A 17,355-nucleotide genomic window follows, 5' to 3' on the forward strand; every position below is an offset into this window, starting at 1 on the left:
TATATTATTGCCTATAGAGCATTTTAAAGATGCATTTCTATATATGCGTGATGCACAGCGGAATATTTGCCGACTGGCATCAAGTCTAAGTGCGTTGTCCATTTCTACCAGTAGAGGGTTATGGACACGTCAGTGGTCAGGTGATGCGTATTCCAAACGGCATTTGGAAGTATTGCCTTATTAAGGGGAGGAGTTATTTGGGGTTGGTCTTTCAGACCTGGTGGCCACGGCAACAGCTGGGAAATCCACGTTTGTACCCCAGGTCGCCTCTCATCATGAGAAGACGCCGTATTATCAGGCGCAGTCTTTTCGTGGACAAGCGGGCAAAAGGTTCCTCTTTTCTGCCCCGTGACAGAGGGAGAGGAAAAAGGCTGCAGAAATCAGCCAGTTCCCAGGAACAGAAACCCTCTCCCGCCTCTGCTAAGCCCTCAGTATGACGCTGGGGCTTTACAAGCAGAATCAGGCACGGTGGGGGGCCCGTCTCAATGAATTTCAGCGCGCAGTGGGCTCACTCGCAAGTAGACCCCTGGATCCTTCAGGTGATACTCAGGGGTATAAATTAGAATTCGAGACGTCTCCCCCTCGCCGTTTCCTAAAGTCGGCTTTACCGATGTCTCCTTCTGACAGGGAGATAGTTTTGGAAGCCATTCACAAGCTGTATTCCCAGCAGGTGATAATCAAGGTACCCCTCCTGCAACAGGGAACGGGGTATTATTCCACACTGTTGTGGTACCAAAGCCGGACGGCTTGGTGAGACCGATTATAAATCTAAAATCTTTGAACACTTACATACAGAGGTTCAAATTCAAGATTGAGTCACTTAGAGCAGTGATTGCGAACCTGGAAGAAGGGGACTACATGATGTCTCGGGACATCAAGGATGCTTACCTTCATGAAAAAAAAATGTACCCTTCTCATCAAGGGTACCTCAGGTTTATGGTACAGAACTGTCACTATCAGTTCAGACGCTGCCGTATGGATGGTCCACGGCACCCCGGGTCTTTACCAAGGTAATGGCCGAAATGATGATATTCTTTCGAAGGAAGGGAATATTAGTTATCCCTTACTTGGACGATTCCCTGATAAGGGTAAGATCCAGGGAACAGTTGGAGGTCGGTGTAGCACTATCTCAGGTAGTGTTGCGGCAGCACGATTGGATTCTCAATATTCCAAAATCGCAGCTGGTTCCGACGACTTGTCTTCTGTTCCTAGGGATGATCCTGGACACAGTCCAGAAAAAGGTGTTTCTCCCGGAGGAGAAAGCAAGGGAGTTATCTGAGATAGTCAGGAACCTCCTAAAACCGAGCCAAGTCTCAGTGCATCAATGCACAAGGGTTCTGGGTATAATGGTGGCTTCCTACGAAGCAATCCCATTCGGCAGATTCCACGCAAGAACTTTCCAGTGGGACCTGCTGGACAAATGGTCCGGGTCGCATCTTTAGATGCATCAGCGGATAACCCTGTCACCAAGGACAAGGGTGTCCCTCCTGTGGTGGTTGCAGAGTGCTCATCTTCTAGAGGGCCGCAGATTCGGCATTCAGGACTGGGTCCTGGTGACCACGGATGCCAGCCTGCGAGGCTGGGGAGCAGTCACACAGGGAAGGAATATCCAGGGCTTATAGTCTAGCCTGGAGACGTCACTTCACATAAATATCCTAAAGCTAAGGGCCATTTACAATGCTCTAAGCTTAGCAAGACCTCTGCTTCAAGGTCAGCCGGTGTTGATCCAGTCGGACAACATCACGGCAGTCACCCACGTAAACAAACAAGGGTGGCACAAGAAGCAGGAGCAATGGCAGAAGCTGCAAGGATTTTTCGCTGGGCGGAAAACCATGTGATAGCACTGTCAGCAGTATTCATTCCGGGAGTGGACAACTGGGAAGCAGACTTCCTCAACACGACCTCCACCCGGGAGAGTGGGACTTCACCCAGAAGTCTTCCACATGATTATAAACCGTTGGGAAAAACTCGACAGGTATTGCGCCAGGTCAAGGGACCCTCAGGCAATAGCTGTAGACGCTCTGGTAACACCGTGGGTGTACCAGTCAGTGTATGTGTTCCCTCCTCTGCCTCTCATACCCAAGGTACTGAGATTGATAAGATGGAGAGGAGTAAGCACTATATTCGTGGCTCCGGATTGGCCAAGAAGGAATTGGTAACCGGAACTTCAAGAGATGCTCACGGAGGATCCGTGGCCTCTACCTCTAAGAAGGGACCTGCTCCAGCATGGACCCTGTCTGTTCCAAGACTTACCGCGGCTGCGTTTGACGGCATGGCGGTTGAACGCCGGATCCTGAAGGAAAAAAGGCATTCCGGATGAAGTCATCCCTATCCTGATCAAAGCCAGGAAGGATGTAACCGCAAAACATTATCACCGCATTTGGCGAAAATATGTTGCGTGGTGCAAGGCCAGTAAGGCCCGACGGAGGAAATTCAACTGGGTCGATTCCTACATTTCCTGCAAACAGGAGTGTCTATGGGCCTGAAATTGGGGTCCATTAAGGTTCAAATTTCAGCCCTGTCAATTTTCTTCTAAAAAGAACTAGCTTCAGTCCCTGAAGTTCAGACGTTTGTAAAAGGGGTACTGCATATACAGCCTCCTTTTGTGCCTCCAGTGGCACTTTGGGATCTCAATGTAGGTTTTGGTTTCCAAAAGTCACATTGGGTTGAACCACTTAAATCTGTGGAGTTAAAATATCTCACATGGAAAGTGGTCATGCTGTTGGCCCTGGCCGGGGCCAGGCGCGTGTCAGAATTGGCGGCTTTATCCTGTAAAAGCCCTTATCTGATTTTCCATTCGGACAGGGGGAATTGAGGACTCGTCCTCAGTTTCTCCCTAAGGTGGTTTCAGCGTTTCACCTGAACCAACCTATTGTGGTGCCTGCGGCTACTAGGGACTTGGAGGACTCCAAGTTGCTAGATGTTGTCAGGGCCCTGAAAATATCCAGGACGGCTGGAGTCAGGAAAACTGACTCGCTGTTTATCCTGTATGCACCCAACAAGCTGGGTGCTCCTGCTTCTAAGCAGACTATTGCTCGTTGGATTTGTAGTACAATTCAGCTTGCACATTCTGTGGCAGGCCTGCCACAGCCAAAAAATCTGTAAATGCCCACTCCACAAGGAAGGTGGGCTCATCTTGGGCGGTTGCCCGAGGGGTCTCGGCTTTACAACTTTGCCGAGCAGCTACTTGGTCAGGAGCAAATGCGTTTGTAAAATTCTACAAAATTGATACCCTGGCTGAGGAGGACCTGGAGTTTCTCTCAATTGGTGCTGCAGAGTCATCCGCACTCTCCCGCCCGTTTGGGAGCTTTGGTATAATCCCCATGGTCCTTACGGAGTCCCCAGCATCCACTTAGGACGTTAGAGAAAATAAGAATTTACTTACCGATAATTCTATTTCTCGTAGTCCGTAGTGGATGCTGGGCGCCCATCCCAAGTGCGGATTGTCTGCAATACTGGTACATAGTTATTGTTACCAAAAAGATCGGGTTATTGCTGTAGTGAGCCATCTTTTCTAGAGGCTCCTCTGTTATCATGCTGTTAACTGGGTTCAGATCACAAGTTATACGGTGTGATAGGTGTGGCTGGTATGAGTCTTACCCGGGATTCAAGATCCTTCCTTATTGTGTACGCTCGTCCGGGCACAGTATCCTAACTGAGGCTTGGAGGAGGGTCATAGGGGGAGGAGCCAGTGCACACCAGCTAGTCCTAAAGCTTTCTTTAGATGTGCCCAGTCTCCTGCGGAGCCGCTAATCCCCATGGTCCTTACGGAGTCCCCAGCATCCACTACGGACTACGAGAAATAGAATTATCGGTAAGTAAATTCTTATTTTTGTTACATTACAACCTGTAATTTAATAAAAAAAAATTATCTGAATTTTATGTGATGGATCTGCACAAAATAGTCTAAGTTGGTGAAGTGAAATTAGAAAAAATGTATATAAAAAATATTTTTTATACATAAATGTTTTAAAAATTGGCATGTGCATATGTATTCACCCCCTTTGCTATGAAGCCCCTCAAAAGTTCTGGTGCAACCAATTACCTTCAGAAGTCACATAATTAGTGAAATGAAGTCCACCTGTGTGCAATCTAAGTGTCACATGATCTGTCAGTATAAACACACCTTTTCTGAAAGGCCCCAGAGGCTGCAACACCACACCATGAAGACCAAGGGGCTCTCCAAACAAGTCAGGGACAAAGTTACTGAGAAGTACAAGTCAGGGTTGGGTTATAAAAAAATATCCAAATCTTTGATGATCTCCGGAGCACCATCAAAGCCATCATCTTCAAATGAAAAGAACATGGTACTACAACAAACCTGCCAAGAGAGGGCCGGCCACCATAACTCACAGATCGGGCAAGAAGGGCATTAATCAGAGAGGCAGCACAGAGACCAAAGGTAACCCTGAAGGAGCTGAAGAGTTCCACAGCAGAGACTGGTGTATCAGTGACCACAATAAGCCGTACACTCCATATAGCTGGGCTTTATGGAAGAGTGGCCAGAAAAAAGCCATTAATTAGTGTTAAAAATAAGAAGCCACTTTTTGAGTTTGCCAAAAGGCAGGTGGACGACTCTCCAAATGTATGGAAGAAGGTGCTCTGATCATATGAGACTAAAATTGAACTTTTCGGCCACCAAGAAAAACACTATGGTTAGCGCAAACCCAACACACCCCTTCACCCCAAGAACACCATCCCCACAGTGAAACATGGTGGTGGCAGCATCATGCAGTGGGGATGTTTTTCAGCAACAGTGACTGGTAAACAGTTTTGATTCGAGGGAAAGATGGATGGTGCTAAATACAGGGATATTCTTGAGCAAAACCTGTTTCAGTCTGCCTGTGATTTGAGACTGGGACGGAGGTTCACCTTCCAGCAGGACAATGACCCGAAGCATACTGCTAAAGCAACACGTGAGTGGTTTAAGGGGAAACATTTAAATGTGTTGGAATGACCTAGTCAAAGCCCAGATCTCAATCCAATTGAAAATCTGTGGTCAGACTTGAAGATTGGTGTTCACAAGCGGAAACCATCCAACATGAAGGAGCTGGAGCAGTTTTGCCTTGCGGAATGGGCAAAAATCCCAGTGGCAAGATGTGGCAAGCTCATAGAGACTTATCCAAAGCAATTTGCAGCTGTAATTGCCGCAAAAGGTGGTTCTACAAAGTACTGACTTTAGGGGGGTGAATAGTTATGCTGTTACGCACACCAGTGCTAACAGGAGTATACCGGTGTATGAACAGAGAGGGATGCGAAACAAACGAACTCACAGACAGTATAACATAACATACACAGGAGGTGATGGAATAACTAATAAACACAAAGTGAACGGAGAAGCCCAAAGGCTCAGGAACTGGGTGTCTCCCTAGTGTCAGGAATGCTCAGATGGAATAGAGCGGACAATGAAGCGAGATGTAGTGATTTAACATGTGGAGCACCCGAAATGATGTTGCTAAGAGCAACAGAAAAAACCCCAAAGGGTTACCAACGGGTGTGGGAATAAACTCCTTGGTCAGAGATAGAAATATAGACACAAGGAGAGTATCCACAATCCTAACCCCCACTTGCAGGGCACAGGTTCAGCTTACTGACACTAAACTGACACCTGGACGCCCTGCACAGTGAGGGAGGATTAAGCAAGCAGGTCTGAGAGTACAGCCGCAAACCTGCTGGGTTCACAGAATAGCAAAAGAACCCCAGCAGGTTAAACCACTGACTCCAGTCTTACTGCTAGGTCCGGATTGGCAGAATGAAGTACCGAATCCCAAGGCCTATTTGCAGTAAGCAACAAGTAAATACAAAGTCACACAGTACTAGCTAACTCTCTGGAACTGACTAACAAACAAAGATTCAGCAGCATTTGCCTAGCCTGAGAGGATGGTTTATATAGCAGGTGCTGTCCACGCCCCACTCAGACCTCACAGACTGTGAGCACATAACCAGCGCCGGATTCCCTGCCGTGCACAGAGCCTGTAACCACTGCACAGTAAAAACCCGGACCGGAGTATCAGCTGCGCTCAGGTTACTTCGCTAACACTTGCCTCCCGGTTGCCATGGCGACGTGGCAGCACAGAGCAGGAGATCCTAACATATGCACGCTGAAGTTTTCTGTTATTTTGTCCTATTTGTGGTTTGCTTCACAATAAAAAAAAAACATCTTCAAAGTTGTAGCCATGTTCGGTGAATTAAATGATGCAAACCTTCAAGCAATCCATTTAATTCCAGGTTGTGAGGCAACAAAACATGAAAAATGCAAAGGGGAAGGGGAATACTTTAGCAAGGCAATGTACACAGAGGACACACAGTAAGACAGACACATAACATGTGTGCATTATATAAATCACTGTAAATACATAAAATAATACAGGGAAATTCAGCATATGTACAAGCCCCACTCATCCATCCAGCTAAACTCTTCTGTTTTCCCTTAGGTCAATGTGAGTGATGTTACCTTGTGCCTATCTGTGCTGGAGCTGACTTATTTATCCAACCAGATCATCATTGATCGCCTAAACCGAAAGGTAAGTCCCTACCGCCGGTGATGTTCACGGACTGCCAGTATTCCAGTGTTACAGACAGTCCTGGTTATTGCCCCACGTGCCACGTTAATGGCAGCAATAATGAACCCAATATTAGTAATGAACCTAATGTAATGCAAAATCCTGGAAATTTTTGTAGACCTCATTACGCATTTATTTGTCAGACTGGTGTGTTATTGACTGTACAGTGTCCTGGGTGCTCATACATTAATTGCAGTCTATACGGTGTCCTGGATGCTCATTCATTGATTGCAGTCTATATAGTGTCCAGCGTGCTCATTCATTGATTGCAGTCTATACAGTGTCCTGGGTGCTCATAAATTGATTGCAGTCTATACAGTGTCCTGGGTGCTCATAAATTGATTGCAGTCTATACAGTGTCCTGGGTACTCATACATTGATTGCAATCTATACAGTGTCCTGGGTACTCATACATTGATTGCAGTCTATACAGTGTCCTGGGTGCTCATAAATTGATTGCAGTCTATACAGTGTCCTGGGTACTCATACATTGATTGCAGTCTATACAGTGTCCTGGGTACTCATTCATTGATTGCAGTCTATACAGTGTCCTGGGTGCTCATTCATTGATTGCAGTCTATACAGTGTCCTGGGTGCTCATAAATTGATTGCAGTCTATACAGTGTCCTGGGTGCTCATTCATTGATTGCAGTCTATACAGTGTCCTGGGTGCTCATAAATTTATTGCAGTCTATACAGTGACCAGAGTGCTCATACATTGATTGCAGTCTATACAGTGTCCTGGGTACTCATTCATTGATTGCAGTCTATACAGTGTCCTGGGTGCTCATTCATTGATTGCAGTCTATACAGTGTCCTGGGTGCTCATAAATTGATTGCAGTCTATACAGTGTCCTGGGTGCTCATTCATTGATTGCAGTCTATACAGTGTCCTGGGTGCTCATACATTGATTGCAGTCTATACAGTGTCCTGGGTACTCATTCATTGATTGCAATCTATACAGTGTCCTGGGTGCTCATTCATTGATTGCAGTCTATACAGTGTCCAGGGTGCTCATACATTGATTGCAGTCTATACAGTGTCCGGGGTGCTCATACATTGATTGCAGTCTATACAGTGTCCAGGGTGCTCATACATTGATTGCAGTCTATACAGTGTCCGGGGTGCTCATACATTGATTGCAGTCTATACAGTGTCCAGGGTGCTCATACATTGATTGCAGTCTATACATTGTCCAGGGTGCTCATACATTGATTGCAGTCTATACAGTGTCCTGGGGGCTCATTCATTGATTGCAGTCTATACAGTGTCCTGGGTGCTCATACATTGATTACAGTCTATACAGTGTCCTGGGTACTCATACATTGATTACAGTCTATACAGTGTCCAGGGTGCTCATTCATTGATTGCAGTCTATACAGTGTCCTGGGTGCTCATACATTGATTGCAGTCTATACAGTGTCATGGGTGCTCATTCATTGATTACAGTCTATACAGTGTCCTGGGTGCTCATACATTGATTACAGTCTATACAGTGTCCTGGGTGCTCATACATTTATTGCAGTCTATACAGTGTCCTGGGTACTCATACATTGATTACAGTCTATACAGTGTCCTGGGTACTCATACATTGATTGCAGTCTATACAGTGTTCGGGGTGCTCATACATTGATTGCAGTCTATACAGTGTCCGGGGGGCACATACATTGAATGCAGTCTATACAGTGTCCTGGGTACTCATTCATTGATTGCAGTCTATAAAGTGTCCTGGGTGCTCATTCATTGATTGCAGTCTATACAGTGTCCTGGGTGCTCATAAATTGATTGCAGTCTATACAGTGTCCTGGGTACTCATACATTGATTGCAATCTATACAGTGTCCTGGGTACTCATACATTGATTGCAGTCTATACAGTGTCCGGGGTACTCATACATTGATTACAGTCTATACAGTGTTCTGGGTGCTCATACATTGATTGCAGTCTATACAGTGTCCGGGGTGCTTATACATTGATTACAGTCTATACAGTGTCCTGGGTGCTCATACATTGATTGCAGTCTATACAGTGTCCGGGGTACTCATACATTGATTACAGTCTATACAGTGTCCTGGGTGCTCATAAATTGATTGCAGTCTATACAGTGTCCTGGGTACTCATACATTGATTGCAGTCTATACAGTGTCCTGGGTACTCATTCATTGATTGCAGTCTATACAGTGTCCTGGGTGCTCATTCATTGATTGCAGTCTATACAGTGTCCTGGGTGCTCATAAATTGATTGCAGTCTATACAGTGTCCTGGGTGCTCATTCATTGATTGCAGTCTATACAGTGTCCTGGGTGCTCATAAATTGATTGCAGTCTATACAGTGACCAGAGTGCTCATACATTGATTGCAGTCTATACAGTGTCCTGGGTACTCATTCATTGATTGCAGTCTATAAAGTGTCCTGGGTGCTCATTCATTGATTGCAGTCTATACAGTGTCCTGGGTGCTCATAAATTGATTGCAGTCTATACAGTGACCGGAGTGCTCATACATAGATTGCAGTCTATACAGTGTCCTGGGTGCTCATAAATTGATTGCAGTCTATACAGTGTCCTGGGTGCTCATTCATTGATTGCAGTCTATACAGTGTCCTGGGTGCTCATAAATTGATTGCAGTCTATACAGTGACCGGAGTGCTCATACATTGATTGCAGTCTATACAGTGTCCGGGGTACTCATACATTGATTACAGTCTATACAGTGTCCTGGGTGCTCATACATTGATTGCAGTCTATACAGTGTCCGGGGTACTCATACATTGATTACAGTCTATACAGTGTCCTGGGTGCTCATACATTTATTGCAGTCTATACAGTGTCCGGGGGGCTCATTCATTGATTGCAGTCTATACAGTGTCCTGGGTGCTCATAAATTGATTGCAGTCTATACAGTGTCCTGGGTGCTCATTCATTGATTGCAGTCTATACAGTGTCCTGGGTGCTCATAAATTGATTGCAGTCTATACAGTGACCGGAGTGCTCATACATTGATTGCAGTCTATACAGTGTCCTGGGTACTCATTCATTGATTGCAATCTATACAGTGTCCTGGGTGCTCATTCATTGATTGCAGTCTATACAGTGTCCAGGGTGCTCATACATTGATTGCAGTCTATACAGTGTCCGGGGTGCTCATACATTGATTGCAGTCTATACAGTGTCCAGGGTGCTCATACATTGATTGCAGTCTATACAGTGTCCGGGGTGCTCATACATTGATTGCAGTCTATACAGTGTCCAGGGTGCTCATACATTGATTGCAGTCTATACAGTGTCCAGGGTGCTCATACATTGATTGCAGTCTATACAGTGTCCTGGGGGCTCATTCATTGATTGCAGTCTATACAGTGTCCTGGGTGCTCATACATTGATTACAGTCTATACAGTGTCCTGGGTACTCATACATTGATTACAGTCTATACAGTGTCCAGGGTGCTCATTCATTGATTGCAGTCTATACAGTGTCCTGGGTGCTCATACATTGATTGCAGTCTATACAGTGTCATGGGTGCTCATTCATTGATTACAGTCTATACAGTGTCCTGGGTGCTCATACATTGATTACAGTCTATACAGTGTCCTGGGTGCTCATACATTTATTGCAGTCTATACAGTGTCCTGGGTACTCATACATTGATTACAGTCTATACAGTGTCCTGGGTACTCATACATTGATTGCAGTCTATACAGTGTTCGGGGTGCTCATACATTGATTGCAGTCTATACAGTGTCCGGGGGGCACATACATTGAATGCAGTCTATACAGTGTCCTGGGTACTCATTCATTGATTGCAGTCTATAAAGTGTCCTGGGTGCTCATTCATTGATTGCAGTCTATACAGTGTCCTGGGTGCTCATAAATTGATTGCAGTCTATACAGTGTCCTGGGTACTCATACATTGATTGCAATCTATACAGTGTCCTGGGTACTCATACATTGATTGCAGTCTATACAGTGTCCGGGGTACTCATACATTGATTACAGTCTATACAGTGTTCTGGGTGCTCATACATTGATTGCAGTCTATACAGTGTCCGGGGTGCTTATACATTGATTACAGTCTATACAGTGTCCTGGGTGCTCATACATTGATTGCAGTCTATACAGTGTCCGGGGTACTCATACATTGATTACAGTCTATACAGTGTCCTGGGTGCTCATAAATTGATTGCAGTCTATACAGTGTCCTGGGTACTCATACATTGATTGCAGTCTATACAGTGTCCTGGGTACTCATTCATTGATTGCAGTCTATACAGTGTCCTGGGTGCTCATTCACTGATTGCAGTCTATACAGTGTCCTGGGTGCTCATAAATTGATTGCAGTCTATACAGTGTCCTGGGTGCTCATTCATTGATTGCAGTCTATACAGTGTCCTGGGTGCTCATAAATTGATTGCAGTCTATACAGTGACCAGAGTGCTCATACATTGATTGCAGTCTATACAGTGTCCTGGGTACTCATTCATTGATTGCAGTCTATAAAGTGTCCTGGGTGCTCATTCATTGATTGCAGTCTATACAGTGTCCTGGGTGCTCATAAATTGATTGCAGTCTATACAGTGACCGGAGTGCTCATACATAGATTGCAGTCTATACAGTGTCCTGGGTGCTCATAAATTGATTGCAGTCTATACAGTGTCCTGGGTGCTCATTCATTGATTGCAGTCTATACAGTGTCCTGGGTGCTCATAAATTGATTGCAGTCTATACAGTGACCGGAGTGCTCATACATTGATTGCAGTCTATACAGTGTCCGGGGTACTCATACATTGATTACAGTCTATACAGTGTCCTGGGTGCTCATACATTGATTGCAGTCTATACAGTGTCCGGGGTACTCATACATTGATTACAGTCTATACAGTGTCCTGGGTGCTCATACATTTATTGCAGTCTATACAGTGTCCGGGGGGCTCATTCATTGATTGCAGTCTATACAGTGTCCTGGGTGCTCATTCATTGATTGCAGTCTATACAGTGTCCTGGGTGCTCATAAATTGATTGCAGTCTATACAGTGACCGGAGTGCTCATACATTGATTGCAGTCTATACAGTGTCCGGGGTACTCATACATTGATTACAGTCTATACAGTGTCCGGGGGGCTCATACATTGATTGCAGTCTATACAGTGTCCTGGGTGCTCATACATTGATTGCAGTCTATAAAGTGTCCGGGGTGCTCATACATTGATTACAGTCTATACAGTGTCCTGGGTGCTCATACATTGATTGCAGTCTATACAGTGTCCGGGGTACTCATACATTGATTACAGTCTATACAGTGTCCTGGGTACTCATACATTGATTGCAGTCTATACAGTGTCCAGGGTGCTCATACATTGATTGCAGTCTATAAAGTGTCCTGGGTGCTCATACATTGATTGCAGTCTATACAGTGTCCGGGGTACTCATACATTGATTACAGTCTATACAGTGTTCTGGGTGCTCATACATTGATTGCAGTCTATACAGTGTCCGGGGTGCTTATACATTGATTACAGTCTATACAGTGTCCTGGGTGCTCATACATTGATTGCAGTCTATACAGTGTCCGGGGTACTCATACATTGATTACAGTCTATACAGTGTCCTGGGTGCTCATACATTGATTGCAGTCTATACAGTGTCCGGGGTACTCATACATTGATTGCAGTCTATACAGTGTCCGGGGGGCTCATACATTGATTGCAGTCTATACAGTGTCCTGGGTGCTCATTCATTGATTGCAGTCTATACAGTGTCCTGGGTGCTCATAAATTGATTGCAGTCTATACAGTGACCGGAGTGCTCATACATTGATTGCAGTCTATACAGTGTCCGGAGTACTCATACATTGATTACAGTCTATACAGTGTCCGGGGGGCTCATACATTGATTGCAGTCTATACAGTGTCCTGGGTGCTCATACATTGATTGCAGTCTATACAGTGTCCGGGGTGCTCATACATTTATTGCAGTCTACACAGTGTCCGGGGTACTCATACATTGATTACAGTCTATACAGTGTCCTGGAGGCTCATACATTGATTGCAGTCTATACAGTGTCCGGGGTGCTCATACATTTATTGCAGTCTATACAGTGTCCGGGGTACTCATACATTGATTACAGTCTATGCAGTGTCCTGGGTGCTCATACATTGATTGCAGTCTATACAGTGTCCTGGGGGCTCATTCATTGATTGCAGTCTATACAGTGTCCTGGGGGCTCATACATTGATTGCAGTCTATACAGTGTCCGGGGTGCTCATACATTTATTGCAGTCTATACAGTGTCCGGGGGGCTCATACATTGATTGCAGTCTATACAGTGTCCTGGGTGCTCATTCATTGATTGCAGTCTATACAGTGTCCTGGGGACTCATACATTGATTGCAGTCTATACAGTGTCCTGGGGGCTCATACATTTATTGCAGTCTATACAGTGTCCTGGGTGCTCATACATTGATTGCAGTCTATACAGTGTCCGGGGGGCTCATACATTGATTGCAGTCTATACAGTGTCCTGGGTGCTCATACATTGATTGCAGTCTATACAGTGTCCTGGGTGCTCATACATTTATTGCAGTCTATACAGTGTCCTGGGGACTCATACATTTATTGCAGTCTATACAGTGTCCTGGGTACTCATACATTGATTGCAGTCTATACAGTGTACTGGGGGCTTATTCATTAATTGCAGTCTATACAGTGTCCTGGGTACTCATACATTGATTGCAGTCTATACAGTGTCCGGGGTGCTCATACATTCATTGCAGTCTATACAGTGTCCTGGGTGCTCATACATTGATTGCAGTCTATACAGTGTCCTGGGGGCTCATTCATTGATTGCAGTCTATACAGTGTCCTGGGTACTCATACATTGATTGCAGTCTATACAGTGTCCTGGGGGCTCATTCATTGATTGCAGTCTATACAGTGTCCTGGGGGCTCATACATTGATTGCAGTCTATACAGTGTCCGGGGTGCTCATACATTTATTGCAGTCTATACAGTGTCCTGGGTGCTCATACATTGATTGCAGTCTATACAGTGTCCGGGGGGCTCATACATTGATTGCAGTCTATACAGTGTCCTGGGTGCTCATTCATTGATTGCAGTCTATACAGTGTCCTGGGGACTCATACATTTATTGCAGTCTATACAGTGTCCTGGGGGCTCATACATTTATTGCAGTCTATACAGTGTCCGGGGGGCTCATACATTGATTGCAGTCTATACAGTGTCCGGGGGGCTCATACATTGATTGCAGTCTATACAGTGTCCTGGGTGCTCATACATTGATTGCAGTCTATACAGTGTCCTGGGTGCTCATACATTGATTGCAGTCTATATAGTGTCCTGGGGACTCATACATTTATTGCAGTCTATACAGTGTCCTGGGTACTCATACATTGATTGCAGTCTATACAGTGTACTGGGGGCTTATTCATTAATTGCAGTCTATACAGTGTCCTGGGTGCTCATACATTGATTGCAGTCTATACAGTGTCCGGGGTGCTCATACATTCATTGCAGTCTATACAGTGTCCTGGGTGCTCATACATTGATTGCAGTCTATACAGTGTCCTGGGGGCTCATTCATTGATTGCAGTCTATACAGTGTCCTGGGTACTCATACATTGATTGCAGTCTATACAGTGTCCTAGGGGCTCATTCATTGATTGCAGTCTATACAGTGTCCGGGGGGCTCATTCATTGATTGCAGTCTATACAGTGTCCGGGGTGCTCATACATTTATTGCAGTCTATACAGTGTCCGGGGTACTCATACATTGATTGCAGTCTATACAGTGTCCTGGGTACTCATTCATTGATTGCAGTCTATACAGTGTCCTGGGTGCTCACACATTGATTGCAGTCTATACAGTGTCCTGGGGGCTCATTAATTGATTGCAGTCTATACAGTGTCCTGGGGGCTAATTCATTGATTGCAGTCTATACAGTGTCCTGGGTGCTCATACATTGATTGCAGTCTATACAGTGTCCTGGGTGCTCATTCATTGATTGCAGTCTATACAGTGTCCTGGGTGCTCATACATTGATTCCAGTTTATACAGTGTCCTGGGGGCTCATTCATTGATTGCAGTCTATACAGTGTCCTGGGGGCTCATTCATTGATTGCAGTCTATACAGTGTCCTGGGGGCTCATACATTGATTGCAGTCTATACAGTGTCCGGGGTGCTCATACATTGATTGCAGTCTATACAGTGTCCTGGGGGCTCATACATTGATTGCAGTCTATACAGTGTCCGGGGTACTCATTCATTGATTACAGTCTATACAGTGTCCTGGGTGCTCATACATTGATTGCAGTCTATACAGTGTCCTGGGTGCTCATACATTGATTGCAGTCTATACAGTGTCCTGGGTGCTCATACATTGATTCCAGTTTATACAGTGTCCTGGGGGCTCATTCATTGATTGCAGACTATACAGTGTCCTGGGGGCTCATTCATTGATTGCAGTCTATACAGTGTCCTGGGGGCTCATACATTCATTGCAGTCTATACAGTGTCCGGGGTGCTCATACATTGATTGCAGTCTATACAGTGTCCTGGGGGCTCATTAATTGATTACAGTCTATACAGTGTCCTGGGTACTCATACATTGATTGCAGTCTATACAGTGTCCTGGAGGCTCATACATTGATTGCAGTCTATACAGTGTCCTGAGTGCTCATACATTGATTGCAGTCTATACAGTGTCCGGGGTGCTCATACATTGATTGCAGTCTATACAGTGTACTGGAGGCTCATACATTGATTGCAGTCTATACAGTGTCCTGGGTGCTCATTCATTGATTGCAGTCTATACAGTGTCCTGGGGGCTCATTCATTGATTGCAGTCTATACAGTGTCCTGGGGCTCATACATTGATTGCAGTCTATACAGTGTCCGGGGTGCTCATACATTTATTGCAGTCTATACAGTGTCCTGGGTGCTCATTCATTGATTGCAGTCTATACAGTGTCCTGGGGGCTCATTAATTGATTGCAGTCTATACAGTGTCCTGGGTGCTCATACATTGATTGCAGTCTATACAGTTTCCTGGAGGCTCATACATTGATTGCAGTCTATACAGTGTCCTGGGGGCTCATTCATTGATTGCAGTCTATACAGTGTCCTGGGGGCTCATTCATTGATTGCAGTCTATACAGTGTCCTGGGGGCTCATTCATTGATTGCAGTCTATACAGTGTCCTGGGTGCTCATACATTGATTGCAGTCTATACAGTGTCCGGGGGGCTCATACATTGATTGCAGTCTATACAGTGTCCTGGGGGCTCATTCATTGATTGCAGTCTATACAGTGTCCTGGGTGCTCATACATTGATTGCAGTCTATACAGTGTCCTGGGGGCTCATTCTTTGATTGCAGTCTATACAGTGTCCGGGGTACTCATACATTGATTACAGTCTATACAGTGTCCTGGGGGCTCATACATTGATTGCAGTCTATACAGTGTTCTGGGGGCTCATTCATTGATTGCAGTCTATACAGTGTCCGGGGTGCTCATACATTTATTGCAGTCTATACAGTGTCCGGGGTACTCATACATTGATTACAGTCTATACAGTGTCCTGGGGGCTCATACATTGATTGCAGTCTATACAGTGTTCTGGGGGCTCATTCATTGATTGCAGTCTATACAGTGTCCTGGGTGCTCATACATTGATTGCAGTCTATACAGTGTCCTGGGGGCTCATTCTTTGATTGCAGTCTATACAGTGTCCGGGGTACTCATACATTGATTACAGTCTATACAGTGTCCTGGGGGCTCATACATTGATTGCAGTCTATACAGTGTTCTGGGGGCTCATTCATTGATTGCAGTCTATACAGTGTCCGGGGTGCTCATACATTTATTGCAGTCTATACAGTGTCCGGGGTACTCATACATTTATTGCAGTCTATACAGTGTCCGGGGTACTCATACATTGATTACAGTCTATACAGTGTCCTGGGTGCTCATTCATTGATTGCAGTCTATACAGTGTCCTGGGTGCTCATACATTGATTGCAGTCTATACAGTGTCCGGGGTGCTCATACATTGATTGCAGTCTATACAGTGTCCTGGGTGCTCATACATTGATTGCAGTCTATACAGTGTCCGGGGTGCTCATACATTGATTGCAGTCTATACAGTGTCCGGGGTGCTCATACATTGATTGCAGTCTATACAGTGTCCTGGGGGCTCATTCATTGATTGCAGTCTATACAGTGTCCTGGAGGCTCATACATTGATTGCAGTCTATACAGTGTCCGGGGTGCTCATACATTTATTGCAGTCTATACAGTGTCCGGGGTACTCATACATTGATTACAGTCTATACAGTGTCCTGGGTGCTCATACATTGATTGCAGTCTATACAGTGTCCTGGGGGCTCATTCATTGATTGCAATCTATACAGTGTCCTGGGGGCTCATACATTGATTGCAGTCTATACAGTGTCCTGGGGGCTCATTCATTGATTGCAGTCTATACAGTGTCCTGGGGGATCATTCATTGATTGCAGTCTATACAGTGTTCGGGGTGCTCATACATTGATTCCAGTTTATACAGTGTCCTGGGGGCTCATTCATTGATTGCAGTCTATACAGTGTCCGGGGTGCTCATACATTTATTGCAGTCTATACAGTGTCCGGGATACTCATACATTGATTACAGTCTATACAGTGTCCTGGGTGCTCATTCATTGATTGCAGTCTATACAGTGTCCGGGGTGCTCATACATTGATTGCAGTCTATACAGTGTCCTGGGTGCTCATACATTGAT

General features: G+C 45.2%; 1 protein-coding gene across 1 annotated transcript in view; it reads left to right on the forward strand.

The window, feature by feature from the left end:
- The window catches only part of OTOG (otogelin), a 416,567-nt gene that overhangs the window by 284,900 nt on the left and 114,312 nt on the right, over positions 1-17,355 (forward strand). The window contains exon 38 of the mRNA XM_063944165.1: positions 6,435-6,524. Within this exon, the coding sequence (XP_063800235.1) occupies positions 6,435-6,524 (90 nt within the window). The remainder of the gene's footprint in view (positions 1-6,434; positions 6,525-17,355) is intronic.

Source organism: Pseudophryne corroboree, chromosome 11 (assembly GCF_028390025.1).
Source record: "Pseudophryne corroboree isolate aPseCor3 chromosome 11, aPseCor3.hap2, whole genome shotgun sequence".
Classification (NCBI taxonomy): domain Eukaryota; kingdom Metazoa; phylum Chordata; class Amphibia; order Anura; family Myobatrachidae; genus Pseudophryne; species Pseudophryne corroboree.